We start from the raw sequence: 16929 nt of genomic DNA, 5'->3' as shown, positions 1-16929 counted from the left end.
ATAAATTTCAGACCAGTTTTCATATTTCACATGTTGGCTCTGAAGAAGAAAGATATAAATTAAATCTCTCAGAACAGTAGAAGAGTTTCCCATCCATGATAAATGAGTAAGGAAATAAGATTTCTCACTTTCTCATCTCTTAATTTCCTTGGTTAAATTGTTTGTGTAATTCATAAAACAAAACAAAACACACTGCAGACTGAGATGATTGTACTCACTGCTTAGTCAAATGTGGAAATTTGATGAATCTCCACCATTGTAGGGTGTTTTTTTTGTGTGTGTGTGTGTGCTCCCTTGTGTACAACTATGAGACTATGTAAATTATTTTTTCTACTTGGAGGAATAGAAGAAGTGGATGCACTAACAGCCAAACCAAATTTAATCAGGGATGTGTGTGGGGGGGGGGGGGGCGGGGCGGGGGGCAGAAGTAAATCATAGTAATTGGCTTATTGACAGCATTTCTAGATAATAGGTCTGATCCATTAGGAATATTTTAAGAGCAGCTATGAATTAATCAATTTTTCCATTCCATTTTGAAGGTAGTAAGAATTCTAAAGTTCATAAAATGATTTAGATTCAAGTCTGCTATACGTGATGTATCAGCGGATTAATTTTTTCCATTCACTTGATCAGTTTATAAAGATATATAGGATATATTTGTATATGTGGATGTATATAAATTCATACAGTAGGTCAAGCAAAAAGGGGGAGAGGAAATAGAGCAGCTGGAAAAAAAAGAGACAAGTAAAAAAGCACTAAACAAAAAGCAGTAGTAATTTCACATCAGTATCAATTGAAAAGGCTTTTGTGGACAAAAAAATAGCAAAGTAACAGTAGGTTCAGGCATGTCCTGACTGACATTTCTGAGAAATAGTGAACAAACAGTTGCACACACACACCTGATTTTCGCATACAGTATATTAAATCACCTGTACAGTTCATGTTTGAATGTGTGTTTAAACGTAAAAAAAAAATTGTTTCATCAATTTTGCAATAGAGATTCTGTATTGTTTAACAGGTTATATATTTTGTTTGAAGTTCAAATCTGGATATTTTGGACAACTTGTATTTAGGTTTACAAATTGCTAAGCATCACGTATGCACATTTGAAGTTAAAAACAGGTAATCTTAGTGGTGGTACTGTGCTAATTGTTGAAACAGTTGTGTTTCAGAAGCAGTTCTGACTCAGGTAGGAATTGCAGAAAATTTTTCTCCTTTAAAAACACATTCAAACATATTTGTATTCTTGCAAGTGATTTAGTTTTCCACATACGGAAATAATACATGTGTGTTGATGTATGTATTCACCATTTCTCAGAAATGCTGAGGTATATTCTAGTTTGATGAAAGTCATAGGTAAAACAGAATTACACATAGTCCACCAAAAGAAACCAGGTAAAAAAGAAGACAGAAGACTACACATATCTCTTACTGATTTAAATCTAACATGAGTTTGATTTAAAAGCCAAACTGATTTGGCAGACCTGTAAACCCATGCAAAGTTCTGCACCTGGATTTATGACTACAGAGGGAAGAGAACAGTATATAGGTAACAGTAGATGTTCCCTGGAAAAGTTATCTATGTGAATCGTCACATTCAGTCTTGCTTTGTTTTACAAATATGAAAAGGTTTTGTATATATTTTTTTTTGTGTTCTAAACAGCTGAAAGCATTAAGGAGAGCTAGTTATATGACAGAATACAAATTCAGCAGTCACAAAATTATATGACAAAATATGAAACAGAACCATCATCCTGGTAATTGAGATAGAACAAGTCTGTGAGAAAACTTAACATGCACAGCATCCTAAAATGCCTTGCATCTTCTATTGAGGACCCTCTATGTAGAGAGGGTCAACAGAAGAGGACCCTCTCTACATAGTAACCCTAGGTCACTTTCTTTGTTTATTTTTTAATAATACCATTGCCTCTACTCCATGCTGTACCATGTCCTGCATGATTACAAGTGAAAAAAAAATAAATATAGGTTCATTCAAAATATGCTGAACTTATATTTTGATAAGATTTTTTTTTAAAGCAGTATCCTTAAAAAAGTATTAAAAATTGAGATAATATGCCAGCTTAAGTAAACTACCAGAATGATTAATCTCTTCTTCCTTTTGCCAATTTATATTGTGTAACTATGGATTTTGTAATATCGTTCCTTAGAAAACAACGGTCTCAAGAGATTTTTTCCTTTCCTCTAAAAAAAACCTGCCAAACATTTGCAATGTTTTGAATCCTATGTCATCTCCCTCATCTCTAGTCCCTTACCTCCTATAAATTTATATTTAAAAGAATAGTGTTTTAGTGCTCCAACTAGATGAAAATTAACAGTTTCAACAACAAAATCATCCCTGTACCTTTGAGTTACTATTTTTTCCACAACAAACACCCAACACGAAACATACAGAGAAAGAAAAAGGAAATTATGTTTTGACAGTTCAGTTTGCCTCTTTCATACAAATTTTGTTTCCCCTTCCCACCCCTAAATGGCTAGGAAAAAATTAGTTTTAATATTCATGTAAAATTGTCAATATTATCAATTGTATACATTGACAAGGTGCTAAATAATATTATAGGCAAGATGAAGTTATCTTAGCAGACAGAACTTTTCTAATTACAAAGAATAGAGTGAAAAGTTGTTCTGCACAGACTGAGTCACCTCCAGCCATCTAAAAATCAAAGGTCCGGAAATGTAGGTTAGAGGTATCTTTGCTACCTTCACCGTATTCTATACTAAGAATTGATTAGCCACAGCAGACTCAAGAAATGGGGTTGAAACATTTCAAAATCTGGGTTGACGAAGTGAAAAGGTCTTTGCATGCGTTTTTAAAATTCTATGCATTTATCTTTGAATTCCTAACTTATCCCAGTACACTCTCTTCATAGCAGTGACAGTATCTTTGTTTAGATGAGGAGAGAAAATAGGTAGTATTTTCCACAGGGATCAAGTTTCAATGAAAATGTGACAGCCATTGGGGTTGATGGAAAGATTATGCTACGTAACTCTATTGCTCCAGACATCTGAATCATTGATATTCACACATTAAAGCAAAGCTAAATAAACCATAGTCCTCTGGACATGAGGAAGTCTTTTCAGGCCAAAGGAGCTGTTCCCATCCCTTCTTCCAAAGATTATGAGGGTTTCATGATATTTCTGGTGATCATTGCACTGTTTTCTTTGGGATAGAGAACAAACTTTTACCTCATCAGCAGACTGATTAAGGTAGAACAGTCTTACAGGCAACAATTAAGAAAAGAAGCAGGTGCAAGATTTCCCAGGAGAAGTGTTCGTTTAAGACAGTGCAGAAGGGAGCAGGTTTGTTAAAGCATTTCTGAATCTGCTTTACTAAGGAAGCCATCTCTTCAAAAGGAGGAAAAAAAAAACTGCAACAATGCTGAGGAACAAATCGAGGAAGAATAGCAACAACACTTTTTTTCCTAGCCACTTAATCTCCATATATGAGAAGCACAGTAGGGTTTCAGCAGCAGGCTGAGGCAAGCACTGTATTGTGGAGGGGCTGATGGCAGTATTCCATCAGATGGAAATTATTAAGAAAGGAATGACCTATATTGTATAAGTTATTACTGGACAGTTCCCAGATGAGTTAATAGAACTGTGACCTAATTAAACCACATCCTTTATGTCCAGTTTTTCCAACTGCATATACATGACAAATATATATATTATAAATATAATATAATTAACCTTAAAGTAAATTTTAAAATACAGCAAGGAACACAACAACTCTGGTGGCAAATGAAAAGAGTGAAAGCAGAAGTGGTATCCACATTTAAGTCACAGTCATTGCAAATGCTAACACCATACTATAAAGGTCTTAAAAACAATCTAACTAAACAACTCTGGTGGACCATACAATGAAAGAAAAAAACTACTGAACATAATCGTAAACTGAAGCACAATGGAGAGTCACTGGAGCTAATCTCTCACAAGTCTCACTTCAGCTGTAACAGCTCAAAAGGAATATCTTAAATTTTTGAAGACTACTCAGTGAAACCACCCGCTGGAAATAGAGTAGAGCTGAAAATAATGTGTTACATTTAAAGATTTTAATTTCTGTGTTTTTTTTTTTTTTTCATAAATTTTCTTAGTCACATTATTATTTTTTTTAATACTGAATTTAATGTTATAACACTAGGTTTTTGTATGAATGGACACCCACTATTGAAACTATACTGTTATCATTGATACTTAACTTTATTGTCAATGTTACTTAGTTGTGTAACTGTATTTACACCATAAACTAATTTCTTATTTTTTACGGTAAGATCTAAGAGTATGTCCTCTACATAAACTGCATATAGTACTATACTATGCTGAATATTAGATCTCAAATTGTATGCCAGTCTACTAAAAGCTATAGTACCATTTGTTCATACTAGCATTGAATGCCATTATACAGAAACAACTTTAAAACCAATAAAATGATTTAAGCAAGAAGCCCAACAACATCAAAAGAAAAGATAATGCTCTTACACACACACATACAAAAAAAATCAATCATGCAAATGGTTAAGAACTTGCACTCATTTAGCAAATATTTTTAGAAAAGGACAAAGATCAGGGAAAGATCAATTACCCATATATCAGAATAAACTTTTTGATATAACTAAACTGCTGGCTATGTTTCCATTACTGCATATTTACAGGCCTCGATATTTCGTCAGAGACAGGATACTAAACTAGAATGATCCAATCTGTTTAACAGTCTGTAAGCTTCTTCTATACATATTTCCTTTTCCCACTGAATATTCACTTTTTGCTGATGCAACTAATGTATACCTCCAGCATGAAATGTATTACCATGAGGAATTCAAGTACACATGCTCGGAACCACACAGCAAGAAAAGAGACCTAATAACAGGAAAGGAACCAACAAAAAACAAATGGCAAAAGAACAGTGAAAGATGGAGGCCAACAGCATACTCTTATCTTTCAGTTAAAAGCATAGTTGTTATTATTATTGTTATTATTATAAATATCTCCCTCCATTCTGAGCTTTTCACCACTTTCTTTCAATCACTTACTCAATTTTCACTTCAACCTTACAATTCACTTTTGGAAAAAATCCAAACTATTGTGTGGAGGGTAGTGAAGCAGGAGGAACTTTTACTGTTTTAAAGGATTACCAGACTTAGGCGCTACATTTCTAGGTGTTGCTTTTCAGCATTGCCATTGTACCATAGTGTCTGCTATTTCTCTAAGTGTCATCAACTTGTCAGCTCATGAGCAGGTGTAAAGGCTTTGTTCCTCCTCAAATGTAATGTTCAGTACAGCCAATGGAAGTCTCTGAAAAATGTCGTGTCAGGAGTACTTTTTATTTTTTTATTTATTTTTTTTTCCCCAGGGAATGCAAAGGTAAACATTTCTCTTCAAAATTCATGTCATTTGTTGCTACAGCAAGAAAGCAACAAAACATCACTAAATGGATTATTAAAAGTTCTGAAAACAGAAGGGGTGCCTGAGAGGCAGCACTCAGGAAGCACTTACAAGACTGAAGATCACTGGAATGTGCAAGTAATGTGAGCAAATTATAAAGTAAACCAAATAAAAATATCCTGACATGGGAAGATGAGCATTCTGTACCAAACCATACACATCTGAAATTCCCTAGTTGATACAAATATCAGAAGGCAGTAAGTCCTTTGTTTGACTTTTTGTAAAATATATACATGCTATCAGAATGCACTGAGATTTACAGAAAAAAAATAAATTTTTAGATATTTTTAAAATTAGTGACGTACACAGAACCATTATAGTAAGTAGCATAGCTGTGTATTTACCGTTCATTTCCTGCATCAGAGCAGGAAAAAAAAAAACAACTGAACAGTTTCACCCTAAATCAAGACACAGTTAAATCAGACTTGTGTCTTGGTGTTATGTTATCACTTAATTCAGGGTTATACTACCTAAAATATTAGACTTAAGAGGGTCTATAGTGTTTTTAAGAGATTCTTAGCATGCATTGCTTCTTACATGGACTTAGTATGAGTAAACAAACTGAGCAATTCTCAGAACAATTGATTTTTCTTGCCAAAAGTCAGACCCTCTATTTGAATTCATTATGGTTCATTAGGATTCAGCTAAATCCAAAGCTTATTTAGACTATAATAGATATTACTGCTCTGAATTTAGAATCTGATGTTTCATTGAGTGACAGATAGCAGGAATAAATGAAGATCTTCTGAATTTTTCTCAGGCCTAAACCAACCACTTCCATTTCAATCTGTGAATGATTGCAAATGCCTTATTCCAAGAAGATATATAGCATTGCAGGTAGAAGGACAAAAAAATTATTAACTATTTCAGTGGAAGAGAATCAGTGTTCCAGTCTGTGTTTATTTTGTTATATTAAAAGACCATAAGCTGTAAGCTTTCCAAGGAGATCAGAACTAAACACTGGGCAAGGTATTATAAGAAAGTAATAAAGCTACATGCTATTCCTTCAGAACTAGTAGGTACACAAAGGCAGAGACTAGTGACCTCCTTCATTTAATGCTGTTTCTGGTAGTATTGGTCTGATCGCTTAGCTGTTGTTTCTTCAGGAACCAAGTGCAAGAAGAGAAGCAACTAGCTTATTTCAGACTGTAAACCAGCAAAATGTTTTTTCCTTCTGATACATTTGCCTTTTATCCTAGCATGGTAAACAAGACATCAGCTATCATACAACATTTGACAATAACTTTGATGCAATCTTGGTTTCTATTTGCTGTAGATACTGTGGATCAAACTATCTCCTTCTACAATTGATAACAAACGATAATTGTTTGTATCTAATAATTCTAGTGATTCTATTTTTTTTTCTCCCTGCTTAAAGGAAATATCTTTCTTAAAGATTATAGGCATTTAAAGCTAAGTAAATGAAAATATGGAAGATATACAGAAAATATATAAAAATGTAGAAAATGTACAAAAATGAGAATATAGAAAACACAGAACATTTGTTATTTGGTGTTGTATTTCCCAATTTTCAAACCTCATTTTTAGTTATAATTTTTTTTAAGTGTCACTTACATTATTTCCAGCTGTGTGAATTGAGCACATAGCTATGCATCTTGGTGCATAAGACACAACCTAGAAAGACTTCAAATAGGAAAAAAAAAAGGGGGGAGGGGCTCCTAAAATAAGAATCATCTCTTTCTCTCCTCTTCTCCTCTTTTGCTTCCCCTGTGTTCCTCCCTCCCCAGTGTTTTTTCGTTATATATATATATATATTTATATATATATATATTTTTTTTTTTACTCTAACTTGTCACGTATTTGACAGTTTCTCAAGTATTTAGCAATGAGGATCTAACTGGAAAGTGCCAGGTTCTTTTTTATTGCACTTTATCAATATTGTTAACAGAATGATGTAATTGTTTGGGGTTTGGTGAAGACATTCCATGTCACTTCAGTGTTAATACCAGGCTGGAGCCTTCCTTGTCTGCCTGCGTAAGCTAGATAAACACAGACCTGTGTGCTTTCTTCTCATCTCAGGATACTTACTCAGAGAGATCTTGGAACATATGCCTATTGCGAGCTAAACATTTCACTTTTCATTTTATCCATGTGCCAGAAATCCATTCCTTGGATAAACACTTTACATACTGACACTCTTAAAGTTACTAAACACGATAAATAAAGAGAGAATACATCATTTCAAAACCGATTAAACATTTTCTCACTTGTGACAAATGAACAGCTATACACTGCATGGAGTCCCTGGAGCAGACATTCCATTTTCTTTGTCTTTATTTTGCGTGGAAGATTAACTTTCCATTTCAGCTCATCTATTGCACAATTGAGCTTTTCTAAAATACACATTGCTGCATTTTCCCCAAATCATTATTCATTTTAGAAACGTTTTGGTTGTTACTGCTGCAAGAGCTGTTCTTTTAGACTTCTGTGCTTTTAATGGAGATATGAGCTTTAATATTTTGTGCCCAAACTAAAAGAAGGAAAATTTGTAGCTCTTACTAAAAGCTAAAGAAATGTTATTTTGGGGCAGACCTGAACTTACATGTGAGCTGAAGTTATCCACTTCAAAAAGTAAAATCCAAACACATTAATCACATTAATTTTGCTCCATCTAATCCATCACTTTTCCTTGCACCACTTGCTTGTCTGGTCATCCTATGCACTGCTGTTCTACCTATGATTAGCCAAATGTAACTAATCTTTCATTTAGCTTTTTAAGCTTTCACCTTCTCTTTCACCCCCTGCCAAAAAAAAAAAAAAAAAAAAAAAAGAACCCAAGTATTTTGTTTTTAAGACCCTTTAAAGATCTTGATGCAATAAATACACATAATACCAAAACTACACCAAGAACTTGTCTTCAATATTTTAACAAATACCACAAATTTGATTAAGAATTACAGTGTGTGGGTGGAAGGAATAAATAAAAATGTAGTTTACATAACAGTAAAAAAAAAAAAAAAAATTGACCCTAGATTTTTTGTTTTAGGTCCCAGTGTATTTCCTTGTGTGTTCTATAAGAACTTTTGCATGTGATGTCACCAATGAACTAGAATTTCCTTCTTGGACAAAATACTGTGCAAAGGAGATGCTACACTCATCAACAGAGGGGAGGAGAAAGAGTTAAGACAAGTAGGATGGAGTAGGCCAAGCTGACTGAGGGTCCAAGGAGCAGTTTTCTTTCTTCCCCCTTACCGTATACCATATATCCTAGCTATAATGAAAGGAATATGTTGATATCATGGTTTCAGTCAGGAGAAAAATAAAAAATAAAAAAACAAGACTGGAGAATTCGACAATGACAAGTCACAAGTTTTCCAAACAGATTTCAGATCCCTCTTGCCCTTAGGAATCTGTCAGCATTGCACATATAGTCTAATCCACATTCTACAGGAGAAAGTTTCCTCAGCAGAGCAGTCAGAAATCACAAATCTCTCTTCTACTAGGTTTCTTCCCTCAAAGTTTTATTGTAAAGGAATTTTTTAAGAGTAAGAATCATGTAATTCAGCAGTTAAACAAGCTTCAGCAGTTTCAGGAATGCCTTTCATATACTTGAGCAAGAGGTACAATACTGAGCCAAAGCAATACTCCCTTTGTTCCATTTTTTCCATCAGGATCCCACATCATTGATATACCCACTCAATGACCTTTCAAGTAAGGAGGGAGCTTCTGATGACAGAAACATCCACCTTTTCAGGTACTGTCTTTATTACATGGCCCATGGGTATAGACAGAAACTACTGGTATTGGTGCTGTACCAGGAGAGTAGTCACCCATAACGTGACATTGTAGAAGGTAACAAATCAGGACATCAGGGCCATAGGATGGCATACAAATCATAACTAGAATCATTTATAGTGGCATATTTTACTGTACATGAATTAATGAATACAGCTCTATTCATCAGCATATATTCAGTGGCAGTTGTAGTTAACACAAAAGAAAGATGCTATTCTTAGTGAACAGAAAACTAATACAGACTAATACAGTTTCACCAAATCTGGACTAGAAATGGTGCGTGACATATTTCAGTCTTCTGCAGGGACAGATAAAAGTGTGTCCCATTTAGACACTGCTTCTGGAGAACACTGCCAGAAATTAGAAGAAACCACAAGTTGTGCAATGCAATGAAGTTCACAATTTTGAAAACTCTCAACTGTACACATCTGTAATGAAATTTAATGAAGTATTTCACTTTTTGCCACAAAAACTATCTGAATATCTATTAGCAATACTACAAAGGAAGTCACAATCAATTATACATATCGTTAGCATATTAAAAAAACAGATTGCCATTCCACATTTTATAAGTTCAGGAAGTTGTACCTAATGAACATTAGCTGTCTGGGGAATGCTATTTCTGTCAAATCACTATGATTCTGGCATGGAAGGAACAGTTTCCTTCATATTCTAAGTTTGTTTTTACATAAGGTATATGCCTTTTATACCGTAAAGGCAAGTGTCTTGCACTAGTTTTTTAAAGGACTGCACATCTATATACCCTTTTTTTTTCCCTGTTCATCAAGTTGAAATTGACAATAAATATAACTTCATTTTCCAAGTGCATTTCTTCCACTATCGAAAAATATAACATTGGATTCCAAAACAGCAGCTTCTAAAAAAACACTTCCTTCAGAGAAGTAGTTTAGCACGTTGTTCTTTCTTACCTTTTATGTGCTTCTGTTAGTGACTTCTCTTCATTTTCTTGGTCTAATTTAGCTGAAAAAAAATACAGGCAAAGAATTAAAGTGAAAGATAAAGATTATTTTTTTTAATAATGTTCACTGTGAAATTCATAAGTCTTTTATTCTTTATTTTATAAAAACAAGCTGAAGATACACTCAAGTATAACAATTCTGAAAAAGCTACATGAAGTCTGATATCCCTAGATATCCCTAGAAAAATACACACACTCCTAAAAACCCTCAAAACAAGTGCTGTGTTTTTTGTTGTTGTTTAAATCTTGCAGTAATATAAACAATATAAAGTCATGAAAGTGACTTTAAAGCAATTCTTAAAGTATGACTCTGAAAACAAAAAATATGGGAACTTGTCTATCAATAGGGAGGAAAAGCACAAAGCATTCGATTTCATAGCTTTTCTGTAAGTTACTTGATAGATAAAAATTGTCTTCTCCCTCCCCTCCCCCTTCAAATAGCTAGTTAGTTTATGAACTAGGAATTCCTAAACAAGAATAAATTATATCAATTAGTGAAGTACTAGCACCATAGTAGGCCCATATCAAAAACATTACTTTCTATACAAAGGAAATTATTGCATTGCCATTATGTAAAGAAAAGTCAAAACCAGCAAGCTGTCATTGTCACACTAGTGAAAAATGATCAGTTTCTCACATCTTCTCTCATTCTACACTACATACCAAGTTCAGTTCACTTAGAAACACTAATATGCAAAATCTACAAGAACATACATATTAACCTAGGTATCAACAACATGCAAAGCAATAGTACAATCTGCTCTCAATCTGTGCAAGTGTGCTTAGATCAAATTTATACAGTTATTCAGTTATCACAATTTAAATCCATTTAAGAGCTGCACGTTTTAGCTAAAATCTTTGTAGTCTGGAACTTTATTTCCTTTTCATGTCTGCTGGAATACTAAGCTTTTAATTTGCAAGAGGAATTTTAGAATTCAAGAGAGTCATTGGGTTTGGGGGCATGAAGAGGATCTGAAGTGTCCTGAAGACAAATAAATATCAATAGTACAGAATTCAAAGAGAAAACTAAAAAAGAAGCATAAACTTTAAAGCTATTTCTCATTCCCTACATTGCTTTACAATAATAAAAAATATTTTTCTACTTTGTTGATGCACCACATCAACAATGTGGTAGGAAATCAAAAATAGGAAATCTAGATTTTAAATTTGACAAAAATAAGAATGGAATTTTTAAGGTACAAAAATAATCATTATTTTTTCTATTATGATGTTTCTACCAGCAGCACTTTACAAACACACACTTGCACATAGACATGTGAAATCTGTAGCAAAGTTACACAAGTGCAGTTTCCCATTCCCCCCTTCCCCCCCCCCCCCCCCCCCCCCCCAAAGCCGGAACAAGGATCCGAATTATGTCTGATGCTGCAAATGATTTTTAATAGTAGTAATGTAATCTGCTGAGCTGGTTGAGCACTGCTCATTTTACCCACAGCAGCAAACTTTGTATCTAGCAATTGTTATTTGAAGACTAAGGCTCCATCGTTGTTTTGTTTGAAGTGAAAAAGAAATCCCAGAAAACCACAGGAAACTTGAGGGAGTACTGGGTAAATGTTCTCAAGGAAACTCAAAAGAACGTGAAGCCTGCCTGATTACGGGTTTCATTACTGACTTGAAACTCGGCCCAGATTCTTCAAAAGGTTTCTGAGGGCTCAAAACCCTTCTGAGTGAACCTGGGCCCAGTGTTGAGTGAATCTGGGCTGACTTATAGTTTTGCTTGAAAGCCTTGTCTTGCTTTGGATATGAAACCAGGTGAAACCTGGCAGCTTTGACAGATTTTTTACTTCAATCCTGAAAGTCAAGGTATGATTTGTTGTAGAACCATATGGTGCAAGAGAGAAGAAACTCCACACAGACTCCTTGGATGAAGGGAGAATATATAATTTTACATTAACACTTTTACTAATGTACCTTCAGATACAGTTTCTAAAATAAGCAGTGCTGTTACTGAAACATGTAATTTGAAATCCTCTCAGTTAAATAATGCTTGTAAATGGAGGCTAGCATGTTCCAGCTTAGGATAGTCTTTTAGTACTTATATCTGCTGGATAGAACCCTTTTTATAATCTTACAGGATTGATTGGACATAACATCTGAACTGTCTAGTTTTGGCTTTTTCCTCATCTCCAACCATTCTACGCATGCTTATAAACAATTATTTACCTAAAAAAGCAATAGAGCAAATATTTTATAATTTTTTTTTTTTTTTGGAAGAGTGCAAGTACAAATTGTACAAAGCTTATAAGTGTGTTAGAATGTTTCCATGCTGCAACAACTTTTTTTTTCTTCCATTCTAATTTAGAAGTATGTATCTGTACTTTCAATCATTTCCTATAGAATGGGTACTACACAAGGTACTACACAAAGAATCTTGAAAATCCCTGAATTATTCAGGTGTATGTAATAGTTTTTGTTTGTTTTTAAGCTAATAAGCACATATACATAAGGCAGTTACTATACTCCCCGAGATTTCATTCTGCATCAGATCACCTCTTAGCATTAACAGTCTTGCAAGGAAAGAGTTTTCTAAGAGAATTCCCTTGTAGTCTGTTCCAAACATGTGATGACATGACACCTCTAAATCTTTTTAATGTTATCAAAAGGACATTATTCAGGTGTGAATCAGACTTGCAATCTATTCGCTTTCTTGTTTTTCAAGATGAAAAAGAAAGTTAAAGAACAGTATTTAAATGTTTCTGCTCCAACAAGATGACAGTTGACACCAGTGGAAGAGAAGAAAACATGGTACACACACTCAAGGATCTGTCTCAGTCCAAAGTAAACATTTAAATTACTACTTCTGTACTAGTATACAGTAAACAACTGAAAGCTGTGGACAATAGCTAGTCAAAGACATTCACTCAGATTTAACAGGATGCTTTCTTCCCTTGTTGGTTATCAGAACAACAAAAGTTTTATTGTCATATGCGTACACTGGAATAACTACTAGATTGCTAAAGTAGCTAGAAAGTCTGCTAAGTTCTGAAATTGGCCACTGACATGATCACCTAATATTAGTGGTTGCTGGTATTTTGTCATACTAATTGCTCCATTGGTAAATTATTTTCAACCCATTTTTTCTGTTTCAACAAGGGAGTAATGTTTTTAATACAGTTTTTCCTCAAAAGCTCCAGGTATTTCTGAATGTTACAGCTATGACAGATTCAGCCGAAGATTCCCCATACTGCATTAGACTTTTCCATTTCATTGAATATAATGCATCTTTACTGTCACTTCTTCCTCCAAAGCAGTACATCACAACTGGTAAACAGAGTGCCTGAAAGGCACTTTCTTGTCATTCTTTCTTAGCAGCCTATATCAATTAAGTGCTAAGTACAAGCTGAAAGGCAGCCATGTGGGGAGAGAAGTGTTGGAAGAAAAGTCTGTTTCCTTTCACAGATGAGAACTTCTCCAACAGGTGAAGCAAAAAGGAGAAAATCCCTACCCATTTCACAGTGAACCTATCATGACAATAGCTGGTGCAGGAAAATCTGTCATCTTCAAGGGTACTGTGGCAGCTGAGCACATCAGGGTACGCAGCTCAGCCACTGAAATTTCCCCCCTCTCTCTTTGTCCTGAAGAAGCAAGACTTCTTCAGAAAACTTCAGAAAGTCTTACAGCTTTTCTTTGAAAAACATTAAAAGAGGTCTTGTAGTCTCATCTGATTTTGTATATGTTTATATATAGAAATATATATACTTCTACTGATCACATCAGGAACTTTTTGCAGGCCCTTATGACAGATGCAGAGGTTCCCATTCATGGGTCAGTAATTTTTGCCAACTAAAAATATTCCATATTTTATTGACTCAACATCTTTTCCTCAACCCCCTGCACTGAAATTAGTGTTATTGATCCTTGACTCTAATTTTCTGAACTGCCTCCAAAGATACTGTTTCAAATCTAATAAATACCTATAAAATCTATATCATACCTGGAAGTATAAGTCCAGTTAGTATTTCACATAATGCAGAGGGGAACAAAAGGTAATACTTAGATTTGTAACTCTGCCTACATGCATTCAACACATTGTAGGTCTTTTTATGCAGCTCTCATAATCCTGAAAGCATATATATCCTGTAAAATCTACTTATTTGAAAAATAACCTCAGGACATATTGACAAACATTGCAATATTGAAGAGGGAACACTTTAGAGTGAAAATGACCTCTCATAGAACAAGGAAGAGAAGATGCCTTTTATATTCATGACACATACGAAATTAACTTACTCCTTTCTCACTTTTTTCTTTTGAAAGCATCTCTTAATGTCTTCTTATGGGACAATGTTCTACTGTTTGCCTGCTTTTTCTGTTAAGATATCTTCATACTATTTCATGTTTGTCCCCATTTACTGCAAGCTCTGTACTTCCTAAATACTTCATATATTTGGTCAAAATTCAAGTACATTCCTTCCTCCCTATATCATTCCTTCCAAGCATGAGGGTTGCACTATATCCCAGACTATTAATCTAACTACAGGTTATATGTATTTCATCAAAATTTAAATCAGATATTCTAATTTGTAACGTTACTTTTGTATTTGCTTAAATCTACTGTTTGATGTTTAATAACCGGGACATAAAGGTTGCTTTAATGCAATCAAAATGCTATTTCCCACAAAGCCTCACAAGTGATGTCTAATTAATTTAATGTATAAAAGGTGTCGTCATCAGCATAGATACACAGTCTAGAATGTTAACACACCATTATTGTGTTTGCTCTTCCAATTCTTCTATATTCCAGTCCTGCAAAGGTTACATACAAACTTCTGCAAAGGCACATACATGAACAGTCATACCAAAAGTGATCTACACAGTTAAGAAAATTAAGAAAACCTGAAATGTTATACAAAACCAAATGAAAGAATGAAACACAGGCATTCTAGAAAATTACAGTGTTTAGCAGAACAGTATTGTTCACTGGTAGGTGAACATTTTGTGTGCATGTATGGTTTGTTTTTGTTGTTATTTATTTTTTTAGAAGCCTAGATGATTAAATGAAATTAAGAGGGGGTTCAAAGCTAAGGATATAGAAGTTATTTTTGACCATGAATTGTCCCTTCTGATCATGACAACTGACATTTCAGACATATTATGCTAAAACCTTTTTAGGAATCAAGCCACTCTGTGAACTAAGAATGCTGCCAAGTATATTCTCATTTTCAGTCCAATGAACTTTTTATATCAGTCTCTTCTAAATGTAATCATTATACTTTCTGCATTAAAGCTGTTGTCAAAAACAAAATAATAAATTGTATCTGATTTTCTGTATGTATATGATTATGTTCTGTACAGGCATTGGATATAAGTTCTATTTTCTCTGTTATCAGTTCTTGCAATTTCTTATTTAGAAGTGCAACATTCCATTCTTTATCACCTCTTCCAATGGACTTAAAAATCTTAGGAAATATCTGCACTAAGACTAATGGGGAGCTCAAAGACTTGAAACTACTGCTTTAAAAAGGGAGTATTCTGCCTTGCACTATGTACATTTTAAAAGCAGTGGAATTCTTAGAAATTCTTTTTACTGGAAAAAAAAAAAAACTCTCTATTTTCAAAACTTTTACAAACCTTTTCTGCAGTTTTACCATGATCTTTAAAGAACTTTTTTCCCCGCACAGTGTGCTGAATTAATATTAGATGTGGTTCTGAAAATATTACAAAATATAGCAAATATCTTAACCCCAACCATCCCTTGCATAAAAAAAAATAAAAACAACAACAAAAAAACAACAAGGGCCAAACAGACCAAAAAAATAAATAAATACAAAGTTGAGGGATAGACTTTCTTAAAACATGCTGCTGACCTACTCCATTGGGATCTGACGACTTGAAACGCCTATCTGAGGCTATGAGGAAACCTTCTGCAGATTATCTCAAACATGTGACTAGGAGAGGAGAGTGATAATATGTTGCATGAACAAAGCATGTAGTCACTCTTGTATTATTAGGGTCTAAGGTTCAAGTCCGCAGGACCTCTGCCAAAGCTTCTAGGAGAGTTCCTCCATTTTTTTTTTTGGTGGTACATGCAGTTTTTAGATATCCCCCAGAACACACTTAAATAACACAACTATTTTATTTAGTCTGGAAATAAGCACACTGTTCAATGCTTGTTTTGAAACATTTTGACAATATTAACTATCAAAAAACAACAAAGACACATACATGGTGAGTGCAAAGCTCATAGAGTAGGCAACAACAACAATAAAAAAATCTTTTCTTCTCCTCTTTGGTCTTCTGAGTGTTCTTTGACTAAGTTTATATTTTTGTTGTTGTTTGTTCTCTTTGTCTGTTTAATTTAATAACCATAACGTGGTTGGGGAGAAGAGTGGCACTGGGGAAAGCTAACTAGTCTTTTTAGGTGGAATCTATCAAAAAAGGAAGTGGGTTTCTGGCAAGACTGTAAACAAGGATTAGATGATCATTAAACTTTAAATGATTATGTCACTGGTTCTCAGTGGCTTTGTAAAGAAAAAAGCTTAAAATGCAATATTAATATGCAAATATAAGCTTATAACCTGCAATAACAGAAATTTTATGAGAGAAAAGGGACTTTAACTGTTAAAAAATAATTTGTGTGCAAATCTACCAGATAAGCATAGTCACAAAACAAGTTGACCCTTTGGTTCAGATTCAGAAATGATTCTGAGTAGACCTCCAAGGTCTATAAATAGCATTCAAATACCCCCCGGAGCTTATGTTCCACCAGAACA

The 16929-nt window shown here is 34.2% G+C and overlaps 1 protein-coding gene across 1 annotated transcript in view; it reads right to left on the bottom strand.

Annotated features, from left to right (window-relative positions):
* Window positions 1–16929, bottom strand: part of FMN2 (formin 2) — a 160697-nt gene that overhangs the window by 23535 nt on the left and 120233 nt on the right. The window contains exon 17 of the mRNA XM_068676282.1: window positions 10149–10200. Coding sequence (XP_068532383.1) covers window positions 10149–10200 — 52 coding nt within the window. The remainder of the gene's footprint in view (window positions 1–10148; window positions 10201–16929) is intronic.

This window comes from Anas acuta, chromosome 3 (genome assembly GCF_963932015.1).
Source record: "Anas acuta chromosome 3, bAnaAcu1.1, whole genome shotgun sequence".
NCBI lineage: Eukaryota > Metazoa > Chordata > Aves > Anseriformes > Anatidae > Anas > Anas acuta.
The sequence above is the reverse complement of the archived record's forward strand: the minus strand, read 5'-3'. Positions and strand labels throughout refer to the sequence as shown.